A 23,011-nucleotide genomic window follows, 5' to 3' on the forward strand; every position below is an offset into this window, starting at 1 on the left:
ACTTTTACTAAGCTGTCAATCGAGTCTTGAAAATGTGACGTATTCCGCAAAGTCTTTTACACTAGCAGACTTCTCTCCTTCAGTATCTGGTTCTCTGGAAAGCTGTCTGCTGGGGAATTCATCTTAGTGAAGGAGGAAAAAGTCTCTTTTAGACTTGAACGCAGTATTTTTTTTGAATGCAGAATTATAAAGAACAGAAGGACAAAGCCTTCATCTCCACTGGCTATTTGGTTTAGACAACTCTTTAAAAAAATAATTTTGATCCGTAGACCTGATTATCTTACATGCTACAACAGGCTATGGGACAACAGCTATATTCTGGTTTACATGGGATAAAGCCAAACACCTGGCAAACTCTACTGTTACAAAGGAATCTGGAGGGTGGGGGTCCTCCACTGTGTATTATTTTCAACCCATCAGCACTGGTCGACAGCAGGAAGCCAGCTGCCAGGGGCGGGAAGATGGGGCCCTCCTGGAGCACATATGCACATTCATGCAGAGCCTCAGGGGCCCCTGCAATCAGAAGGCATTGACACAGTATATTTTACAGAAAAAAACTGAAAAAGAAGAAAAGAGCTTGGTAGGCCGTTTTCTCCTGCATGTCCCTGACTTACCAGACAGAAGCCAGAGCCATCCAAACACTCCTGGGAATGGCCATTACAGTCACAGGGAGAACACTCTCCTGACCACGTGCGAAAGAATCCAGCCCCGCATCTCTGAAACAGACATCAGCATGCATTTTCATTATTGGAAAAAGACATTCTGGTCAGCATTTTCTGAGGAAAGTAATAATAAAAGGCGATTATTAACTAAATGGTTATTTTTTTCTAAACAAAACAAGAACGTGTGCTATTTGTACAGCCATTCAGCAACAGAGGCGGCTACACAGTCTCCTTTGTTGTGCACTTTCTTTTCTTTGTTCTCTGACTCTGCACAAGAGGAACACTCAACAGGGTTCCAGCAGTGTAAGGAATGAAGAGGAGATCTTAGGTAGGAGAGACAGACGACAGACAGACAGAGACAGAGCGGCAGAGATGGGGAGAGAGGGACAGACAGAGAAAGACATGAGGGAGAGAGAGAGAGAGAGAGAGAGAGAGAGAGAGAGAGAGAGAGAATGAGAGAGAGAATTTTCTGTTTTTTCCAATCCAAACAACACAAAGTCAAATGAGACCACGACTGGGTTTTTCTTCGATGAGAAACTGTGTGATGCTTCCTATAATAAGGACCTGTAGTTTTGAATGACTGACTCTGCCCTAATAGCTTAGAGCTGTGCCTTTCATAAATTGTCTCATTAATGTGAGCTTTGAAAGAAGTCCATGTCCGGGGCTAGAGGGATTGCTCACAGGGTGAAAATGATTTCCATAAAAGCCGGGTGACCTGAGTTGGTCCCCAGAACTCAACCCAGGTAAAGGTGGAAGAAAAAGACTGGCTCCACAAAGTTGTCCTCTGACCACCACGTATGTGCCACATCAGGTGTGCCGGTCCCCACTACAAACATACTTATGCAATTAAAGCACAAAACACTCAGAACAAACAAACAAACACCCCTCTAATGTTTCTGGATTGCAATGCTGCAAGAAGTTAACGAGGTGTTCCATGTTCAGGTCTGAATGGTCCTGATCACATACTTCCCTGATTTTCATAATGCATGGGAATATATTATTTTTCTTCATTTTGGGCAAGGAACCTCAGAGAAGCTAAGTGGCTCGTGGGATTGTGCACCCGTGGACCTGCACAATACTGAAGTCACCCTCACCTTGCCTCCCTCCCATGTCACCAGAACCTCCTGTGGAGAAACGTTATGAGGTTGCTCTTTTCCTATGTGCCTGGGTATAAGTGTGTGATTTTCTGAGATGTCTCAGTGGTGTTGGAAAAAAAAATGGCATCACAGACCTGGAAGTAGACTTCCAGACAGATAAGAATCTAGATTGTTTCCATAGACTTACAGAGAACATTTCACGTCACGCCCCACATTGACCCATTGTAGTTTGAACTGTGCTGGCTACCAGGACAGTTTTTATTGTATCTGGCTTGAGTCCCTCTGAGTGTCTTGTGAACCCATTTCCTCTTCTTTCATTTCTCTGCAAATAAACACATTTTTTTTTACAGCATAGAAGCTTCAATCTGTACCCTAACACTACAGAGAAGCAGGTATTTTATCATATAAAAACCATCAGTCTGCATCCAAAAACTAAAATTTAGCGTGTTCACTTGAATAAAGTGCAAAAGATAATAAGTCAAAGAAATTTTGCTGAAACAAGAGAATGACAGGCTGAGAGGGACCATGGAATTTATTATGAGGGTTTGCAGTAGATGGGAGGACTTTTCCTCAGTTTCTCCAAACCAAGAGGGAAGGAAAGAGAAAGATACTAAAATTGCTACTGGAAGGAATTAATGTAGAACATCTGATTTCACATGCTTTTTCTTTGTCTGTTTTGTTTCTCTTTGTTTTGTTTTTATCTCAACTTAAGACATACATGTTTTTACTATGATGCAGCATCTAGGCAGGTCAATCTAACTGCAACGTTCATAATTCATCTCGATTGCTATTGATAGAGATCAGTTATAGATTCAGCTCTACATCCACAGCAGAGAGTCACATGACAGTAAGGTCCCTTTGTGTGCGGTGCCTTAGAGTTCTCTCAGCTTTGTTAAAGATGAGCCCTGCTTAGGACTAACAAAAATGGATTTGATGATCCGTAATTGTGCTGCATTTTGCAATTTTTACGGTTTTAGTTATACTAGGAGTGGCTGAGAGTAATGAACATCTGAATAAAAAACTGGCCGGGTATTTTCCAAACAGTGGCTCTTGGGTCTGCAGCGGAGCCTATTACAGTCATCTGGGGAGTCCCAGCTTCAGCTCTTCTGACATCAAAGCCAAAGGATTCATGTTTTATTAATAAACGCACTAGCATTTTAAAATAATTTCAGATTTACAGAAAAATAACAGTGCTGAATTAAAAAAAATCTTCCTCAATGATTCCAACTTTGGGCCTGGTACTGGCGCATGCCTTTAATCCCAGCCCTTGGGAGGCAGGGGCAGGAGGATCTCTGTGAGTTCGAGGTCAGCCTGGTCTACTGAGTGAGTTCCAGGACAGTTGGAGGTGTTACACAAAGAATCTCTGTCTCAAAAAATCAAACCACACCAAAACAAACAAATAAACAAAAATTCCTACTTTGAATCTGGTATGAAGATCTTGAATGGTGTCTTGTTTGCATTAATTCCTCAGTCAACACGTGGTGTTTGAATGGTTTTGAGCCCTATGGCACAGCTGGGGCTTTTGGAAACTCAGTGGCATACATTCCTAACCCACCCTTCACCCTAGAGCTGATTTGGTCTTTCCCAGTGGTCCAGCAGCTACCGTCCAGACAGGACCTTGTGCTGGATGAAATCCCGTTGTGCCAAAGTTAGGGGGAAAGTTGAGTCTGAGAGTGTATCTACTCCCCAGGCTGAGGTGTGACCCGAGGTAGAGCATGACTTGTTTTCTAAGATTACATTGTGAGAGATAGGAAGATGGGACACAGGGATAGGGCTGTCCTGAGCAGGTGTCTGGCCTTATGCAGACAGGGAAAGGGAAACCTAGTGAATTCCTTTCCTATTGGCTATGTCCATCTAAAAGGATTATGTCTTACAATTCCTGTATCCAGACAGGAGGCATCTTTTAAAAAACCAAATAAATGCAACAGATAGGGTATACAGAGGTTTCGATGCCCATTATTTGGGCATATGACGGGATTTCTTGCACCTTCTGCTACCAAGTTTCAGAGATTCCCTCCAGTGGAGATGAGTGTTTTGAGAGACATTAAATGATCCCAAAGGAAGTCAAGTTTAAGACTATTTCTTTACCTGGAAACATTCCACCACGGTTTTTAAGAAGTCCAAGATTTCTTTATTAAGTGTCTGCTTGAAAACTCATAGGAACTGGCAAAACAGACCCTTTAACATTAAAACACAAACATTTTCACAGACAAAAGTGGAACTGTGTATCTCTGTATTGTTCTTGAGTAATAGCTGTCATCCACTGTGCCACGGAGAGGCCTGTGGAGAGATAATGGTCTTCCTTGTAAATCAAACTCATGGGTGTCTGTTTTTTTTTCTAGAAAATGATGTTTTGTATGCTTTTAATTTCTTAACGATTAAAACAAGGTAAGCATTGAATGTCTTGCCTGTGTGTATGTATGCGCACCACATGTGTGCCTAGTGCCCCCAGAGGTCAGAAAAAGGTGTCAGATCCCCTGGAACTGGAGTTACAGATAGTTGTGAGTCACCACGTGGGTGACAGGTACTGAACTGGGGTCCTCTGCAAGAGCAACAAGTGCTTGTAAGTCCTGAGCGACCCCTCCATCCCCTGTGCATGCATTTAGAAGCCACTTTCAACTCCTTTCCCCATTGCCTTACAGAAAGCAATGATAACAATACATGAACGAGCCAACTTTAAGATAATTCAGAGGGGCTGGGTAATCAGTTGAGAGGATGCTTGCTCAGCAACCATGAGACCTTGGATTAAATCCCTAGCACTCAATAAACCGGGCATGGTGGTGCTCACCTGCCATCCCACTATGGATGTGAAAGCGGAAGTTTTCAGTCATTCTTGAGTGCACTGTGAATTTGACGTTAGCCTGAACTATGGGAGGCATGTCTTAAGAAAAGAAGGAAAAAAAAAATGAACAGGCAAAGGATTTACATCTCCGGCCTGGTGGCCTGTGAAACATTAGGAATAGGATTACAGCATGGAGGAGGATGGTTGTTCAGTGTGGTTCTCACAGTGTCATTCTGCTTTGTTAGAGGTTCAGGTCAACACAAGTCTTTCTTCACTGTTACATGGGTGAACAATTGTTGACCCCAACAACTAATTAATGTTTAGCTAATTGAACATGAATGTAGGTCGTGTCCAGTTTTCGCATTCAGTCCACAGTCAACCCGGGAAGTAAGCTGGTATCTTTATATTACAGGTAGGGACGTTGTGGTCTTCTTTATAAGTCAGCTAAATGAAGAAATGCAGATAAGAAATGCCAGGCTTGGATTTATAATCTTTGGGTTGTTTTTTCATTAAATTTGAACTTCTGTTGCATCATTAACATACTGAAGCAGGCCTACCTTTCTGGATAATTTTGTTTGCAATTTTTTATTATTATAAGCATTACAAAGTGGGATGAAATGAATAAAAAATGTAAAAGTTCTCCTTTATATTCCAAAAGAATATTCTTTTTTTAAAAAACCTAATCTTTAAAAATATATGTTATTAATGTGTGAAAATGATTGAGTGGTAAATTTCCCTTTAAAACAGTTTGTACAGACACATTGTCATTCTGATCAGTTGCTCTCCATTGAATCACTTGTAGACCTTTTTGTGTGTGTATGCTATTGTTTTTTGAGACAATGCAGCCCTGGTTCTCCTAGAACTCACTCTGTAGACCACACTGGTCTTGAAATCAGAATGATCTGCCTACCTCTGCCTCCCAAGTGCTGGGATTAAAGGTGTGTGTCACCATACCCGACCCTTTTGTATTTCTTGATTATTAAGTGGTCCCATTACTATAGCTTCCTCCAGCTCTATTAAGATTTGATTCATCAGTGCCATTCACTTCTGCCCATGAAGATAATGAGAAATGATTTTCATTTGCTTACTCTATCATTAGTGTGAAGTCTGGCTTAGAGTGAAAGTCAATCAATGTGTTTTAGTTAAAAGCTTTTTATTGCTATGAAGAGACACCCTGACCATGGCAACTCTTACAAGAAGTATGTAGCTTCCATTTTCAGAGGTTCAGTCCATTACCATCATGAGGGCAGGGAACACCACAGCAGGTGGGCAGTATCTGAGAGTTCTACATCTTGTAGACAATAGGAAGTCAACTGAGACACTGGGCAGTATCCTGCACACAGGAAACCTGAAAGCCTGCCCCCATAGTGATACACTCCAACAAAGCCACACCTCCTGATAGTGGTGCTCCTTTTGAGATTACGTGGGCCAGTTACATTCAAACTACCAAATGATGTATGTCAATTACTTATCTAATTTTCCATTTACAGAAATTAGAATAGGGCTGTGGCGGTACATGCCTTTAATCTCAGCACTTGGGAGGCAGAGACAGACATAGCTCTGAGAGTTTGAGGCACACATGGATGGCACTTATCCTTAAAGGAACGGGTGGTGATAATGTATGTTTGCAAGTGTAGATGCCATTATTCCCAGAAGTCATCATCAGCTCATGATATAAATTACTTAATAATGGAATTAGAATGAGTTAAGATTAAGTTTTTTACAAACAATGCCATTTGTACAACTGTCTTGTTATTTTTGCTCTCATTTGAATAAGTCTCCTTGGGGACATCTAGACTATTCTGACAATAATGCCATCATACAGAACACTTTGGGTTTCTTTTAAAATTACAATCATGGGGCCTGGGGCGTTGCCTGGGTGACTATGAGCCCTTGTTGCTGTTGCAGAGGACCCAGGTTTGATTCCCAGCACCCCCATGGTGGCTTACAGTAGTCTATAACTCTATTTCCAGGGATCCAGTGCCCTCTTTTGACCTCTAAGGTCACATGGCATGCACACGGTGCACATCCATACATGTAGGCAAAACACTCGTATACATAAAATAAAATAAATCTAAAAAATTTTTAAACTAATTTTCTTTTGAAGAATAGTTCAGTCTCTATCCTTTGACAGCGGCAAACTTGTGTTTGCAATTATTACATAAATCAAGAACCCAGCTAAATACTAAGATTTTATCTGAAACCTTCACAGAAACCCTACTGTGCTTCTCAGGTGATGTCACAGGAGAGCACATTCATTGACCACAAACATCACTTCTGCATAGACCTAAATATCTGGGATCTTCAGAATTTCTGTTGAAAAGTCTGGTGAGTAAATAATTTACATGCTCTAATGCAGCCTCTTGGGATCTAAGGTCTCCAATTGCTCATCGAAACAAACTAAGTGGCAAATTGATGGGATTTGGGAAGAACCTGGAGGGACTAGCTGAGGACAAGAGACACGTCTTGAGGTCTCTAAATAGATGATGAACCTCTGACTCGTAGGGACGCGGATAGGAATCTCCAGGGGCAGCAAATGACAGTGAATTAACTATAACAAACTCCCATGATGAAGTGCGTGGTCTCCATCCCCAGTGCTGTGCTCACAGGACCTAACCAATAATTGACACTACGAATTGCAAATAACACTTGCTTTGTGCCCGTAACCAAGGATCTACAAACATTTTATAAATATCAACATGACTTCATCTTCCTTCCTGAATTCCTTCCAATTCCTGAATTGGAATTCTGGTGCACCAATTTTTTTTTGCTTTAATTAAGAGACTTGAAGTGGAAGTCTGAATTTACTCACTAATATCCAGAGTTGTTGCTACATCTCACATTGGTATTTCTCAAATATAAGAATAACCATTAAGTTATCTTTCTGCTTTAGGTTTTTGTGTGTATATAACAAATCTATTTTCTTCTTGTTTCTAGGCAACAATGTTTTGGGTCTAATTTCAGTGTTAACAGCTTCCATTTTTTGTTTAAATAAATAATAAAATCATTTTAAGAAAGATACTGTCAGCAGCTGCACAAAATAAATGAAACAAACACACATAAAGCCAACTGAACAATAACTAAGTATTCTTCTCACTTGGGGGGATGAACTCTAACTCAGAGTCTCCGTGGTCCTTCACAATCCTGGTTTACATCTGCTTAAGTTGTAGACAGACTTAAGAATCAGATAGTTCTGTTCACATCAATTTAGATTGTTGCTGCAGAGGATTGATTCTAAGAACAAACTTAAAACAAAGACGAATGCATTGGGGTCTTTGTTGGTGTTTATAAAAACAAAAACAGAACTATCTGCAATGGGAAACAGCCCCGAATTAAGCTACTGACTGACAACTTTTGGTTCTGTTCGCCCCTCCCCCCACCCCGCGCAGATGGGTCTTAAAATGTCCATGTTTTTCACATGTGAAACCCTTGGCAAGGTCCTAGACCGAGTTAACTGAGTTAGTTAGCTTCCTTATGCAATGTGCTTCTGGGAGAAGTTGGAGGATTGATTGATTTTACTTGAATCTGGAGCACATTACCACATTCCCCTCCCTTGGGTATTTCTAAGCACTTGTTTGCGTAATTGAAATTCCCTACATTTTAATAGGTGAAGTTAATTTCTTGATTTTTGACAATGATTTCGCCATAGCTTGATTAGGAGAGTGGTTGCAACATTCCTCAGAGTTATGTTTTTGGCTCAGAGGCCTTTCTCCTGACCGCCACGGCAAAGCAGATAAAAGCTGCATGTGAGTGACGGTGCCGCTTTCTCCTAAGTTGATTTTAGAGTTTCGTGCTTGATGCGTAGGGCTCACGACCACTGTGCCTTGTCCACTTTGCAAAGCATTCTAGCTTTCCTAATCACTAACAAGATGGGGACAGTAATTCAGATGCCCAGGAACTCAGAGACTTACAGTGTTCTGACTGATCATACCTTTGATTAGGTCAGAGTAGATACACAGTTAGCCAGCCTTTCATGCTCTATCTGCATGTCCATTGCTCAACATTCTTCATTTGCTGTTGGGTATTCTCACTGGTGGAAGCCACGGATCCACTCAGATCTCAAGTAACTGTCCCCATACCCTGTGCATCAGTCATCTATTAGGACCACAGATCCCAGGAGACTCAGGCTCTGTTGAAATAGTCCTCTTTATTTCTAAAGTTGGAGGGATCACACAAGAAGCCCAAGGCCCCTACAGCTAGACAAATGTTCCATATGAGGATTTGGGATGGTTGTGCTCTTTAATATTGATGAGAAATTCCTAAACTTTTCTCCTTAGGCCATTAGAATACTTGATAGGTTGCTTGTCTATAGTATTGATTGTCATTTATATAAGGTAATGTGGCTCCATGATTCCTCCCTCCCTTTTTTCGAAAGAAGTCTTCTGCTAACATCTGGGCCCCTGCTCTGGGCTCTGCTTATATTGCCTTGTGTAACTGGCTTGTTCTTTTCACTCCTCGCCTTTGAGTCTTGATTACACAATCTAGACTCTGCCAATTTTTTTTTTTTTTTAATCTGAAGACTGACTCAGTCTTATTTAACTTACTAGGGGCAACTGCTGTGGACACATTTCCAAGAAAGGAAGAGATTCAGCCTTCGAGGCCAGCTATAAGATCACATAGAGAGAATGACCTCAAAGGCAGCTGTTTGAGGAATTGTGATGACGCCTTAGCCATTTAGGAGAAACCATGTTGCCTGACAACAACCACTGCCACCCTCCACATCCGGGGCTTTGTAAAGAGCACCAATAGCTCATATTTATGGACAGATACCAGCACTGTGCTAAATATTTTCACGGATCATTCAGTTTAATCCCTACCTTTTAATGGTCTGCAGTCTTGTCCATGTCTGCCTACATCACCTTTTCTTTTTATAAGAAGTTTGGAGGTGGAATTGTTACGGGTGACTAGGGCTTCTCTTCAGTGGTCTCAGCCAAGCTACTTGGCACTGGTTTGGTGTCGAGAACCATTGCTTCTGGTGCCACCACTTCTGTGTTCTGTCTGTGGCCCCTCTGTACTTCAGTGTTCCTTACCCAGGCTCACTAGGAAGAGAGGCTCACGTGCAGAGAGTGACTAGGAAAGCCCCCCCCCCCCCATGTGTCCTTCTTTCTGGTTCACAAACCACTGGAGAAACACTGCTGTGAGCTTGTAGGAAGGAGGAATGCGCCCCGAACTTCTTTCTTCTCATTAGCTAATCTTGCTTCTTTCAATAAAACATAGAGGCCACTGACTGGGAAATCTCACTCTTTTTTTTTTTTTTAAATTCTCCACTCTTGACTTATCTTTGTGCCTTCTACTCACCCCAGATTTTTCTCTCTCTAATTACTAGAAAGATGAACCTCTGCTCTGGAATCCACATATCTGTATCTCTTAGACTCTGACTAGTTTACCCTCCTCTCCCCTTCCCTCCCTTCTGTCCTTCCTTCTCCCTCCTACACTGTATTAGTCAGCTTTCTGTTATTATAACAGAATATCCGAGTAGCTTAAAGGTGACTTTTGAGGATGAAGGGGGCTTTCGAGCATTCAGCTCAGGGTTGCTTGGCCTCATGGTCTTGGCTCTGTGGCATCATGGGACATTACAGCAGAAGCATGAGGCAGAAGATGGTCTATTTACTTCATAGCAATCAGAAAGGAGAGGAGGATAGGAGAGCAGAGGAGAAGACACCTGGGGCTCAAATATAGGCTTCGATGATGATGTTCTCCAATGTTCTAAGTTTTTTCTATCAGGTTCCACATCTTATAGATTCTACCCCCTCTTAATAGTGCCACAGGCTGGGGCGACTTTAGTCATAGCCATTGGGTAGGCATTCTAGATTCAGATAACATCCCCATCCATCTCCGTACAATCCTTGTCCTGAGAGGAGACCAAGTCAGCACAGGTGCTGGGTCCTGAGTTAGGTAGGGAAGCCTCTCTAGGCTAAGCTTGCAAACACACCTTCCCTCAGCTCTGCTTCTCCTTCATTCCCTCCTCTCTTGCCCAAACAGTCTTCTTACCTGCATTTGCTCACACTGGCTCGGCTTCTGTCACAACAATCTGCGTTTCTACCTAACATGTGGCTTCCGCTGCCAATGAGGGGCTAACAGTGAAGTCCAGGGACGTCCCAGGCTTGCCTCCCCCAAGTCCTGTTCTTATTTACACGCTTAATGTTGTTTAATTGTCTCCTTGAGGTTCTGTCTTCTCTTGGAGAAACTCTCTAGTCTTGATTTTCTTCTATCTTTTTCTCAATTTTAGTTTTGGGGATACCAGAGTGAGTGAGTCTCACCCTCTGCTGTCCTTACTTCATTGGCATTTCCCAGGGCTCACATCTCTCCCTTTTCTATCAACATAGCTTTGCCAGATGATGTCAGGTTCTCCCACAAGCACATCAGTCTCCTGATGTGATGTGGGATTCCCCTCTGTATGCTGTGAATACCATTGGCTAATAAGAAAACTATCTTGGCCTGTGATAAGGTAGAGTAGAGCTAGGCAGGGGGAACTGAACTGAATGCTGGGAGAAAGAAGGCGGAGTCAAGGGATGTCATGGAGCCACCAGAGGAGCAAGATGCAAACTGCGAGCTGGAACCTTGCCTGTAGGCCATGAGACTCATGGTAAAATATAAAATGATGGAATATGGGTTAACCAAAGATATAAGAGCTAGCTAGCAATATGCTTAAGTGATTGGCCAAGCAGTGATTTAAATAATATAGTTTCTGTGTGATTATTTTGGGAGTCTGGGTGGCTGGGAAATGAACAGGCAGCCTTCTACAACACTGACTAGTGAATCTCTATATATCTCCAGTCTGATTCTTTTATGTCACTTCTTGCTTCTAAGTTCATGTCATTCATACTTATCCATCTCTGCTTCCATAGACATGTAGAATTTCATACGTCCTGTGCCAACATTACTGTAAACTTTTCCAAACGTATTTTCTTCCTCTTCATATTATACCTCAATGATATTATAGTACATCTTAATGATAAAGATGAAAGAACATAAAAAGAAAAAAAGTGATGAGTTAACATTGCTAAATTACACAAATAGTCCTTTTATAAATGTTTTTAGCTGGGCAGTGGTGGCGCATGCCTTTAATCCCAGCGCTCAAGAGGCAGAGGCAGGAGGATCTCTGTAAGTTTGAGGCCAGCCTCGTCTACAAAGTGAGTTTCAGAACAGCCAGGGCTATTACACAGAGAAACCCAGTCTCGAAAAAACAAACAAACAAACAAACAAAAATGTAATTTTTAGAAACACTTCCAAAAGAATGAATCCCTCAAGTATGAGAAGAGTTTGCACACAGAATGGGAAAGAACACACACTGCATGCCGCCTCTCCTCTTCACAATCACTGTGACACCAGTGTCTGTTTCAAATCTGTGTTCTGATTGTAGGCACTCGCAGGTACAAGAACAACCAAGAAGCGAATTCACAGGATCTAGAACTGTCAGGAACTTGCTCTCTAACCTCACAGTCCGTGCATTGGAATGGACTGGAGGACTAGAAGCTCTCCAAGTTCATGTCTGTGCTGAACACACACACACACACACACACACACACACACACACACACACAGAGTTGAAGTTTATGTATCTGCTGTCTGTTGATACTTAAAAGTTGTTGCAGGAGTTGTCAGAATGGAAACCACAGAAAGTTCTCCATGGAGAAGCATGCTGCCCTGACATTGTTTAGAATAGCTGCTTTATGTTCATAGAAAAAAAAAACCCAGAATGGATTTTAGTAAGTTTTAGTAGAATTTTAAATTCTCTCCATGCAAGCATCCCTTACTGCCTTGTGGGTTCAATAGTTCCCATCTCCTACTACCAATGTATGCTGTTATCCCACAAAATTAACATGTACCTCTAAAATACTACAAAGATGGCTCTTCCTCGTTTCCAATATTGTGGATCAGATCAGGATCGCGCGTACTTCTCCTTTCTGATTGTACTTACACTTCTCCCCCACTCCCCCCCCCCCACGCATACATGCACACACACACTTCCTTCTAGTTTACTCTTTATATCAGAATTAACTTTTAAAAGATCCTATCACACTACATTTCTGCCTCTTAATGACTACACGAACAAATAAAATTCCTGGGCTGAACAGCCAAGGCTATGTTATAAAAATCCAATGTCTCTTTACAATAAACTATAGCTCTCTCTGGTCTAATAAAAATCCCTTCCCATAACTTCCCATATGTGACATGTCACAGAAGTCAAGAGTGTCTCTTTCCCCCTCCTTCTCTTGGGAACACTTTTCCCAGTCTCTCAGACTTGTCACGCACATGACACATTACAGATACCTCATTAGAACACATGAAACACGATATTGCAATTTTTAAAATTATACCCCTGATTCCCTGAGATCGCTGGTTGGACTGTGAAGATAGGGATTGTGCCTTATTCATCTTTACAGCCTTATTACCTATCTCAGTGACTGACAGATGGCCAAAGGATTCTGGAGATGCCAGCTGGAAAAGACAATCTATCTGAACCAGTCAAGAATGAGCCACCTGAGATCAAACATGCCATCACTTTGGAGAGTAATCTAGCAGATATCACAGCAAAGATATTCCTAGTATGAATGCATCTTATACTATTGAGGGAAAGAGATACAGTATTATCTTTATGTTACATGTATTACATGTAAGACATTCAATACCTTGTATTGGTGTGTACACATACAAGGGAAAGTAGGGAAGCCTGAAAAGGAAGTGAAGAAATAAAGCTTCTTAAGAGTTAAGAATGGGAGTGAGACTAGGGCAGGAAGCATATTGTACTGGCAATACTTTATTTACTAAGCTATAAAGAGAATGTATATGCCATGAAAGTCTGAAAGAAATAAAAGACAGGAAAGCGCAAGGCATCCCTGGGGCTGTGCCCTGAATTTCTATTTCCAGACCTGGTGAGGTTCCTCCAGCATCATTCCTAGGAAGCCACTGATGTGGCCCCGACAATGACTCAGATGAACACGTGTAATTTCCCTCGCTTCCCGGCTGCTCTCTTTGTATGACCTTATCATTACACATGTTTTACAAAATGAGCATATGAATTCCTTACTTAATTTGCTCTTCCTTTGTTTTTCACTTCACAGCAGTGATATCCCCCCTCCTGTCCCCCACCCCCAGACATCCTCTCACAGGGAAAGCACTCATCAGTGTCTGAGTTCTGCTGGGTGAGTGTTTAATTTAATTTTACTAGCTTTTCAGTTTAGTGGTAAGCGTATTTGCCCTAGGTTACCAGTGACACTTAGGGGACTTGCAGCACCTACTTATTTTGACTGAACTTTTCTTTTTTAAAAGAAGCAATTATTTTTGTTTTATGTGTATAAGTACTTGCCTGATTGTATGTGTGTGCTCCAGGTATGCCCAGTACCCACAAAGGTCAGAAGATTGTATTGTATCGTTTGGGACTGGAGTTACAGGTAGCTGTGAGCCTCTGTGTGTAGGTGCTAGGAACTGAGCATGGGTTCTCTGCAAGAGCAGCTCTTAACCACTGAGACATCTCTACAACTCCTGGTTGGACTTCCCTTAACTTAACACGAAGTTAAATTGCCAGAATCATACACAATATCCCCACTTTCCAATTGGCAGATAACTCAAGTTCTGCCAACACTCAAATAATAAAGACTCATTCGCCTGTTTTCTTTCCTAAGGAGAATATTGGGGCCCAATCTCACAGTCCAAGACAGCCAGCAATGGAACTCCAGCCAGTTCTGCCCTGGGCTGGACAGAATGTACAAAGAGTGACCCACAGGTTAGACACACAAGTAGAGGAAAAAGATTGCAATAATTTAAGATAAACAATGCTGGGTTGTAGAATTTGAGATAATGTCCTTTTAGTTTTCTAAATTGAAATTGATTTATCCTCTTTTTTACATTATTCCCATTATGTGAAGGAAAAAGGGAGTTTAAACAATTGGGGTTGTGTATGTAGTTTAGCTGGTAGAATGCTTGCCCTGCAGAGACACAACTCCAGGTTCAATCTCCATAGTTGTTAGGATACACACCTGCAATCCCAGCACGTTTGAGAGGAAGTAGAAGCTAGAAAAACAGGTAAAGGTCATCCTGGGCCACATAGGGAGTCTGAGGCCAGTCTGGGACACATGAAATCCTGTCTCAAAATGATGAAATAATTACCTGACTAAAGCAGGTGAATGTAGATAAGGTTTCTCTAAAAGAGAAGAAATGAACAAAGCATTTGAGCAGAGCGGTGTCATGGATGGGGTCTACCCACAGGTTGGGGATGGAGAGAGAAAGGTTGGTTTTTTCAGTTGACCCAGTGTCCCCTTCCTTCACTGGTGGAACTCTGTTTTGTGGGCAAAAGCTGTACCTTCCAAAGCAGAAGTTTTTCCAGGCAGCTTTCTTTCACTGTGTGTGTGTGTGTGTGTGTGTGTGTGTGTGTGTGTCTGTGTGTTTTGCTGGGCTTAGGGAACCTGTTGTCTTTAGCTCTTGGTGCTAAAAGTGGGAGATCTCAGCCAATTCCAAAGGTTCCAACCTTTCTGTTGTTCTTCCATCTCTCGCCCCATAACTTCCCACACTTCTCCTTTCTGTTATCTGTCTTCTTACTTAGCCTTCCTTGCTCCTCAGACTTTCTTGGGTATAAATTACTCGAAATACCCAACCATAGCACACCTATTATCTTCTCCAATATCCTGAATTCACCTCTACATTTAATAAAAATTAAATTATCTCCTGGATGATTATTGTTCTCTGTCGGAGTAGAAAGTTCTTTTTAAGAGTAAGCATTAGAAACATCGACTAACTGACAACATAAGTTTTAGTGACTTCATTGGGAGTCACTGGTAGGAAACAGTGGATAAAAAGGTTTCCTCCAAGATGTATTTCTGGGATAACTAATAATGGACTGAAAATAGTTTTAAAAAATTAATTTTGTCCATTTAAGTATTGGAGTGACCCTAGCAGAAGATGGCTTACACTGTATGTAATCTTTCATAGCTTACAGAAATCTGAGAGAAGTGACACTTGCCCGTGTAGTTGGCAGAATCAGAATGGATAAGCATTTATGTTTAAAATAAGAACCTGTTTTAACTAATCAGTTTTGCTAGATTTTGACATAACCACTGTGAACTAGATATTAAAGAGAATAAACAGAGGAAATGTCATAGATGATGAATTTTTTTTCAAATAGTTTGTCCTTTCTTTTGTTTTGTTTTCCGGGTACCTCTGCAGGTCCTCTGCCCCTTCAGGAACACTACTTCTATTTAGATGCTGCTTCTTCAGAATGGCAGAATATGATGAGAACCATTTCCTTGATAGCTTAACAAATGTCCACTTGTATTGCAATCTCAAATCCCCATGTGTCTACCATTTTTCGAGCAGACATTTAGAACATCATCACTTAATGGAGAAATGAATTTCTCCCATAAACATGCTTGCATTCAGGACACCACTGGCTTTTAGACCTCAGGGAAACCGGTGTACTGTCCTGCGAACTATTTCCTATAGTGACCACACTTCCTCTGCAGTTATGTGCTTCGTAAGACAACCTGAAACAGTGGAATGCTCTAGATCATGCGGACTTCAGAGTTTCAGCTCTACCTCTGGGAAACTGCCCAGATACTTTTATTTTCAGCTCCTGCTCCTTTTCTGAAGAACAGGCGGGATTGCCACGTTATCGTCTAGAGCGGTTGTGAGGATCAACTAACTTTGTGTAGTTAGGTGCAGTATAAGGGCAGCGGGTCGATAGCTACTAGAATGTCCTCTCTTGCTTTTGTGCTTTCTCCTTGTCTGGAAGGGCCGTCTGTTGTGACTGCGGCTTCTCAGTGAGCTACAGCTCTCCTTGTTTGTAGCTACAAGGCTCAGCAGTGGCATTCGGAGGTACAGGTTCACCGCTCTCCTCCCTCAGAACACACACTTCCTCTAGAGCAGAAGTTGGAGTTGATTTGTCACTGAAGTCTCAGTCTTCTCACAGCACAGGTGCTTAAATGAGTGTGGCTGTCTTGACTATGTCTGCCATTGCAGAATCAACGAATGCCAGAGTTAGCAAGAACCACAGGGAAATAAGGCCTTTACCGAAGGCTATTTGCATAGAACCAGGCAAAGTTATCTTTAATGCTTGTTGCACTAGGCTATACTACCAGATGATGATGAAAGAAAAGAAAATGATGATGCCAGGAGTGGGGGCACACCTCTAATACTTGCGCTTGGGAGGTAGAGACAGGCAGATCTCTATGAGTTTGCGGTTAGCCTGGTCTATGTTAGAGAGTTCCAAGACAGTCAGGGCTGTGTGTGTGTGTGTGTGTGTGTGTATAGTGAAACGAGAGAGAGAGAGAGAGAGAGAGAGAGAGAGAGAGAGAGAGAGAGAGAGAGAGAGAAGGGTGTGGGAGGAGGCAGGAATGAATGATGGTTAAAAACTGAAGGTTCAGCTGAAGCTTGGTCCTTTTCTGGACAGTGAGCCATCCCATGCAGTCCATCTCGCGCTCTCCAGGAGATACCCTGGAGGAAAGTTAGCTCTACTCATGTCTATCAGACTTACACAGAATCCCACTGAAGAGATGTCAGAAGCATGAGCTCCTTATTTTATAGTAGAGGGTCACCATCACACACACACATGAGCTCCTTATTTTATAGTAGAGGGTCACCATCACACACACACATGAGTTCCTTATTTTATAGTAGAGGGTCACCATCACACACACATGAGCTCCTTATTTTATAGTAGAGGGTCACCATCACACACACACACACACATGAGCTCCTTATTTTATAGTAGAGGGTCACCATCACACACACACATGAGCTCCTTATTTTATAGTAGAGGGTCACCATCACACACACACACACACACACGAGTTCCTTATTTTATAGTAGAGGGTCACCATCACACACACACACATGAGTTCCTTATTTTATAGTAGAGGGTCACCATCACACACACACACACACACACACACAATTGAGACAGGGTCCCACTCTGTAGTCCTTGATGGTTTGAAACTCGCTATGTAGAGCTGGCTTCCTCTGCCTCCTAAACCATAAATCTGAATACCACTCTCTAGGCATCTTTGAGGGGGATAAGTGCGATGGGTCGAGCAAACACTAACATTAGCAGATTCACATTCTGTCTGGGAGAGTATGGGTGACTCCAGATAGGAAACACGGCCCGTCAGCACTCTGTAGTTATTTGGTGTAGCTTGCAGCAACTATTCTTAACTTAAATATAATTATTTACAACTGGTGCTTTAGTTGTAAACTGTTTTTATATGTGCACTAGAGAGTGACTGTTTAGTAAATAATGCTGACTCCTCAGCAGAGAGCACATCTCTTGTGGGAAGTTGATTGCATGGCATCCAGCTGTGCATCCGACACCTCCCTGTTCCATCTGAGAGATCTGACAATAGGCCCTGGGAAAGGATGCCCTTTGTGTAATAGACACCGGAGTGTGTGCAGGTGTTTCCTCTTATGCACCAGAAGCAGATGTCTGGTCTGGCAGAATATATGGCAGCTTGACATATATTTGGATGCATCCACAGGAAAAATATGGTCCATAAATTATACTACTAAAATATGCCATTTGAAAATTTGAGTGAGCCATGAAATGTGTGCCTTTGTCCTTCAGCACCAAGAAAGGGTAAACCTCATAGAAAGCTTGTGATTGGTTTTAAATGGGAGATTGCAAGCTGAATGCCTATTCTACCTTTGGTGTATTTTTATGAGATATGTAACCATATAACACACATAACCACAAGATTCTATCTCACTTTCTCATTTGTAAAATGTCAGCAGTAGATTTGTTTAATGACGATTTTACAGGTCTGCTGTGCGTCAGACGCCATCGATGTCTCAGAAGGTTGGAATGGGTTTTCAGATCAGGATCCAACGATTGCAGAGTGGTGACGGACCATTTTCACACAGTTCTTAAGGAAATAAACATACCAAACACTAGCTGCTCCAAGAAAGGGAGAGAAGGGCATTTCCACCCCAAACCAAACATTACTCCTTTAATTTGGGGTGCTAATGAAAAGCAAAACCGGAACTCTCTGAACATATGCTAAATATTTACTCATTAAACTTTAACTACACTCTGAACAGTTCACAAACCATTTCTATTATTTTTAGGATATGAATAGTATTAAAAATTAGAACAGGCTGGGTGGTGGTGGTAAACACATTCTATCGCAGCCCTTGGGAGGCAGAGACAGCAGGATCTCTGTGAGCTTGAGGCCAAGCTGATCTACAGGCTGAGTTCAAGGACAGCCAGGACTACACAGAGAAACCCTGTCCCAAACAAACAAACAAACAAATAAACAAAGAAATAAGCAAAAAGCACAAAATAAAAAACAAAACCAATTATTACAGTGCTTCCATCTTTTCATATTTCCTATGCTTTTTTTCTTTCTGCTTTCTCTGAAGATTTCATTTTGAGATTTTTGTAGGATGACATTTAGTGAAAACTTTTCTTTCTTTCAAGCCCGCAGGTGTAAGAGGCACAGTCTGTCATGTTGTCTAGAAGCAGCTGTGGGGCTAGACTCAGAACCATTTTATAAACTGTCACCTGTAGCTGTTTTTGCTCCCAGGTAACTGCTGTGATCAGACAGTTATTTTCTGGTAGGATGTTTATAAAGGTCAAGTTGACAAAGTGAAGTAATCAGAAACTGTGGTGGGGACAGCAATGCCCAAGGTGCTGCCAGCCTTGCCCTTGTACCGCCATTTCAATGACAAGAAAATAACGCGCTGTCCAGAGGGGAAGTGAATGGTGATGGCTGAGTGTGTGCTTTAAAGCAATTCTATTATCTGTTCTCCGAGGGGAAAATCATGCTGATTTGAAAACAATACTTTAGTTACAGATGTTTCCAGACCCCTTCCCTGATCCAAGGAAACAAAATACCATTGAGTAACAAGCCCAGATTTAGAGATGGGGCTTGTTCCAATATAAACATTTCTTGGTTGGACCTTCTCCGTGAAAGTGCATAGTCAATTTTTCCATATACAGTGGGAAAGACAAAGCTTTTAGCTTAAAAGGCGTTCTCTCTCCTCTGCAGTATGGGGCTCCTGGGATGGGCAGTTCGGAGAACCCACTTCATGGCTTCACGATTGGTGTTGAGCTGAATGCTAATGTCTCTGTGAGCTTTAGACAAGAGCATGCATGCTCCCTGAACTGAAGAGTCGGTTCCGTTTAGGCTTCTGGTGTTTGGTATGGTCGTTTATATACTTGGTGTTTCTGTTTCACGTGCCACTGTTTACTTAAGGCTTGGCTTGGGGCTTGGCACAAAGTAGACATTCAACAAATAATTGAGGAATGCATACACAAGGGAGCTGAGCATCAGCTACACTGAAGGCATTCGCAGAGGCCGTTTGGCGTGTCAGAAGATGACTTGTGAACTGTTCCACCCTGTACACGGTCACTAGGGGTGGCTAAGGCGTGCCACTGACTACAAAACAGGAGTGTGCTGAGAGCCGTAAGATTCTTATCATTGAGAGGTACAGAGAAATCCCACCTTAGGGAAGAGGAGGCGGGGATTAATTTTATCAGGGAAGTGAGGGATCCAGAACAACCCTAGGAGACAGTATGTGTACTGGCTTATCTGGAAGAAGAGGACGGAAGTCGGAGGGCTGGAAATAACAAGACAGTGTTATTCCTCGTTCCTGTAAGGGAGATAGGCTTAAGGTTAAGTTTTTGGCCGTTGTCCACTGCGCAGGACCCGCGTCTCTCACTTCCGGTACTTTGCCCCAGTAAAGATACCGCTTGGATTTGCTCCTTTCACTTGCTGGAATTTTCTGGAAAGGTTAGTGGATGCCAACGATTAAACTCGTGTGAACTCCTCAGCAATTTTCTCTTTACAATATGCTCACACTGCGTTGTCGACAATACTGAAGATTCCCTCTCATTCCTAGAATAAGTGTCAGGAGGATCTGGAGGCTTTGATAATTCTTTGTGGCTACTAGGATCCCACACGTCACTTTTATGTGGCCTGAGAGGAATGTTGGAGTGACAATAAATTTCAAGTTATAACTTTATAAATAGGGACAATGTCACTTAACTATGAAAAGAGACCATTTTGTGTTTCCGTCCTCCTCCATTCTACCCAGACCGTGCTGAGGACGAAACGGAGAAGACATTTGGTTTTGTGACTGAGCACTTACAACTCTGAGTTAACTCGCCAAGAGCGGGTGAAGAAATGAAGGACTTGATGTCCTTGCTTCTCAGTCCTCTGCCATCCTAATCTGATCTCCAAGGGGCTCACAGAGCAGCTTAATTTGTTCCAATTTAAAGTTTAGACTACAGAATTTTAATTTTTTTTCTTCCTTTCTTGAGATTTATAAACTTCTTTGATTGTTGAACCAAGTTATGCTTATTTTTTACTTTGAGGGAAAACCACATTTTTTCCTCTATGAATATGATCTTATGCTGGAAGATTAAAATAGAAAAGATTGTAATACAACAAAAACTCAACTATTTTAAATAAACTTGATGGTGTAATGCCTCACAGTTAAAAACATACTCTAATGCTTAGTGTTCCAAAGAAGTGAGTGGAAGATCAGACAAAAAGCAGAAAAAGTCATTTTCCATGAAAATTTGATATTCCATATGTCTAAGAAAACAGGCACAGAAAACAAAGTATTCTCTTGGCTAGAAAAACAATAAATTTGGGGGGATTCGATAAAAGCCCAGCCTTGTAGTTATAACCTGGAGGTTTAAAACATCTTAGAGAGAGAGCATTGACCATAGGAACCATTTCTCCATCCTTTTCACATTTACATCGCTGTGATACCTGCTGTACTGTGGCATGTCCATGTATCACAGACTAGGATGAACCTGCCATACTGAAAACAAACCAGGTAATGGGCATCAATCTGGAGCTATCCTGCCCCTCTAAAGTCTTATTATTTTGCTGAGCACACAGGGGCTGCCTTAACTTTCTGTAATCCCCCCTTTTCTCTCTTCTATTACGTTCAAGACACTTCTGAGCATATGTTTATAAGTCAGATCTGGATCCTACCATGTAGGAGGGTCATCTGTCTATGTGTTACTTTCATTGGTTAATAAAGAGACTGCCTTGGCTCTTTTGATAGGCCAGCCCTTAGGTGGGCGGAGTAGAGAGAATAGGATGTTGGGAAGAAGGCAATGAGGCAGAAGACATAGCTCTCCTCTCCGAGATGGACGCCGGTTAGGCTCGTCCCGATAAGCCACAGTCAAGTGGCAATGCTCATTAATAGAAATGGATTGAATCAATATGTAAGAGCTAGCCAATAAGAGGTTATAACTAATGGGCCAGGCAGTGTTTAAATGAATACAGTTTCCGTGTAATTATTTAAGGTATAAACTAGCCAGGGAGCTGGGCGACAGGACTGCAGCCCACTGCTCCTTTTGCAACACTACCATAGGGCCCAATAACTCTGCCGTGAACTGTCAGATTCCCTTTGGAGAAAAGGATATTTAATGTCTGAGCTGTTGGAGTGTGATAAGACATAGCTTCAAAACCAACTGTGCAAAAGTTCTACAAAAGTGGTTGGAATTGCTGTGAAACAGGCAGGGAGGGTCACAGCGGGGTATACAAATGAGCAGATCGCTTTGGAGCTATCATGCACTGATTTTCTTCATTAATTTCTTATCTTTCCGTTATTTTGCAACATAATAGGGGAGTTCCTAAAATCATGTGTAAACCTGACTGCAGGCTGTAGAAGGGGAATCCCAGACCTGATGTGCTCTGGGCATGTGAAAACCTCTTTCTTCAGTTGCTTTGCAACAAAAGAGTTATTGTTCACCTTTGAAAGACATCTGTCTTGCTTCTTTTTAAGATGATGGATTTGTTTTTTTATTTTTATGTGACCATCAGAAAACTTTAGCAATGGAGAAAGTTTAGAGGGTTGACAGCTGTGGAAAGCCATGACTAAAATGCTTAAAATGAAATAAAGGGGATGAATGATGTTATTATAAATTAAATTCAAAGTTAAGATAAATATAATGATTCATAGTTTGTATGAGTGTGATCTATGCACGTGTGATGTGTACACATGTATGCGCCTGTGCATGTGTGTGTATGGGTGAGAAGCAGACATCAGCTGTGTTACTCCATCACTCTTTGTCTTATGAGTCTTTCACAGGACCTGGAATGAACTGTCAGCCAGAAAACCCCAGTGATCCTCCTGTCTCAGACCCCATAGCAAGGATTGCAGCTGTGACACCTGCAGCGATGCATGGCTTTTGAAGAGAGTTCTAGAGATCCATTCTCAGGTCCTTCTCCTGCTTGTGTAGCAAGTGCTCTTACCCCTGGAGGCATCTCTCAGGCACTCCGAACTACTAAAGTCTAAGTAATTAAATTAGTTCTGAGCCATGAATAGCTACAGAAGACCTACCAAGAAGGCAGCCATGGATTTGCTTTAATATGAGGCAGTTCATTTGATGACCCAGCATAGTCACCCAGGTACTCCTCGTCCTTTGTCCTTGTTTGCTCTGTGCTGTGAGATACAGCAGGAGGCCGAAGGTAGAGCTCAGTGGTAGAGCACTTGCCTGGCATCTCTAAACATCTAAAGCT

General features: G+C 42.0%; 1 protein-coding gene across 2 annotated transcripts in view; it reads right to left on the reverse strand.

Annotated features, from left to right (window-relative positions):
* Positions 1-23,011, reverse strand: part of Lama4 (laminin subunit alpha 4) — a 141,491-nt gene that overhangs the window by 105,019 nt on the left and 13,461 nt on the right. For both annotated transcript variants that reach the window (XM_087910856.1, XM_087910855.1), the window contains exon 2: positions 615-716. In XM_087910856.1, the coding sequence (XP_087766982.1) occupies positions 615-716 (102 nt within the window). The remainder of the gene's footprint in view (positions 1-614; positions 717-23,011) is intronic.

The sequence above is a fragment of the Myodes glareolus genome, chromosome 1 (genome assembly GCF_982192425.1).
Source record: "Myodes glareolus chromosome 1, mMyoGla1.1, whole genome shotgun sequence".
Classification (NCBI taxonomy): domain Eukaryota; kingdom Metazoa; phylum Chordata; class Mammalia; order Rodentia; family Cricetidae; genus Myodes; species Myodes glareolus.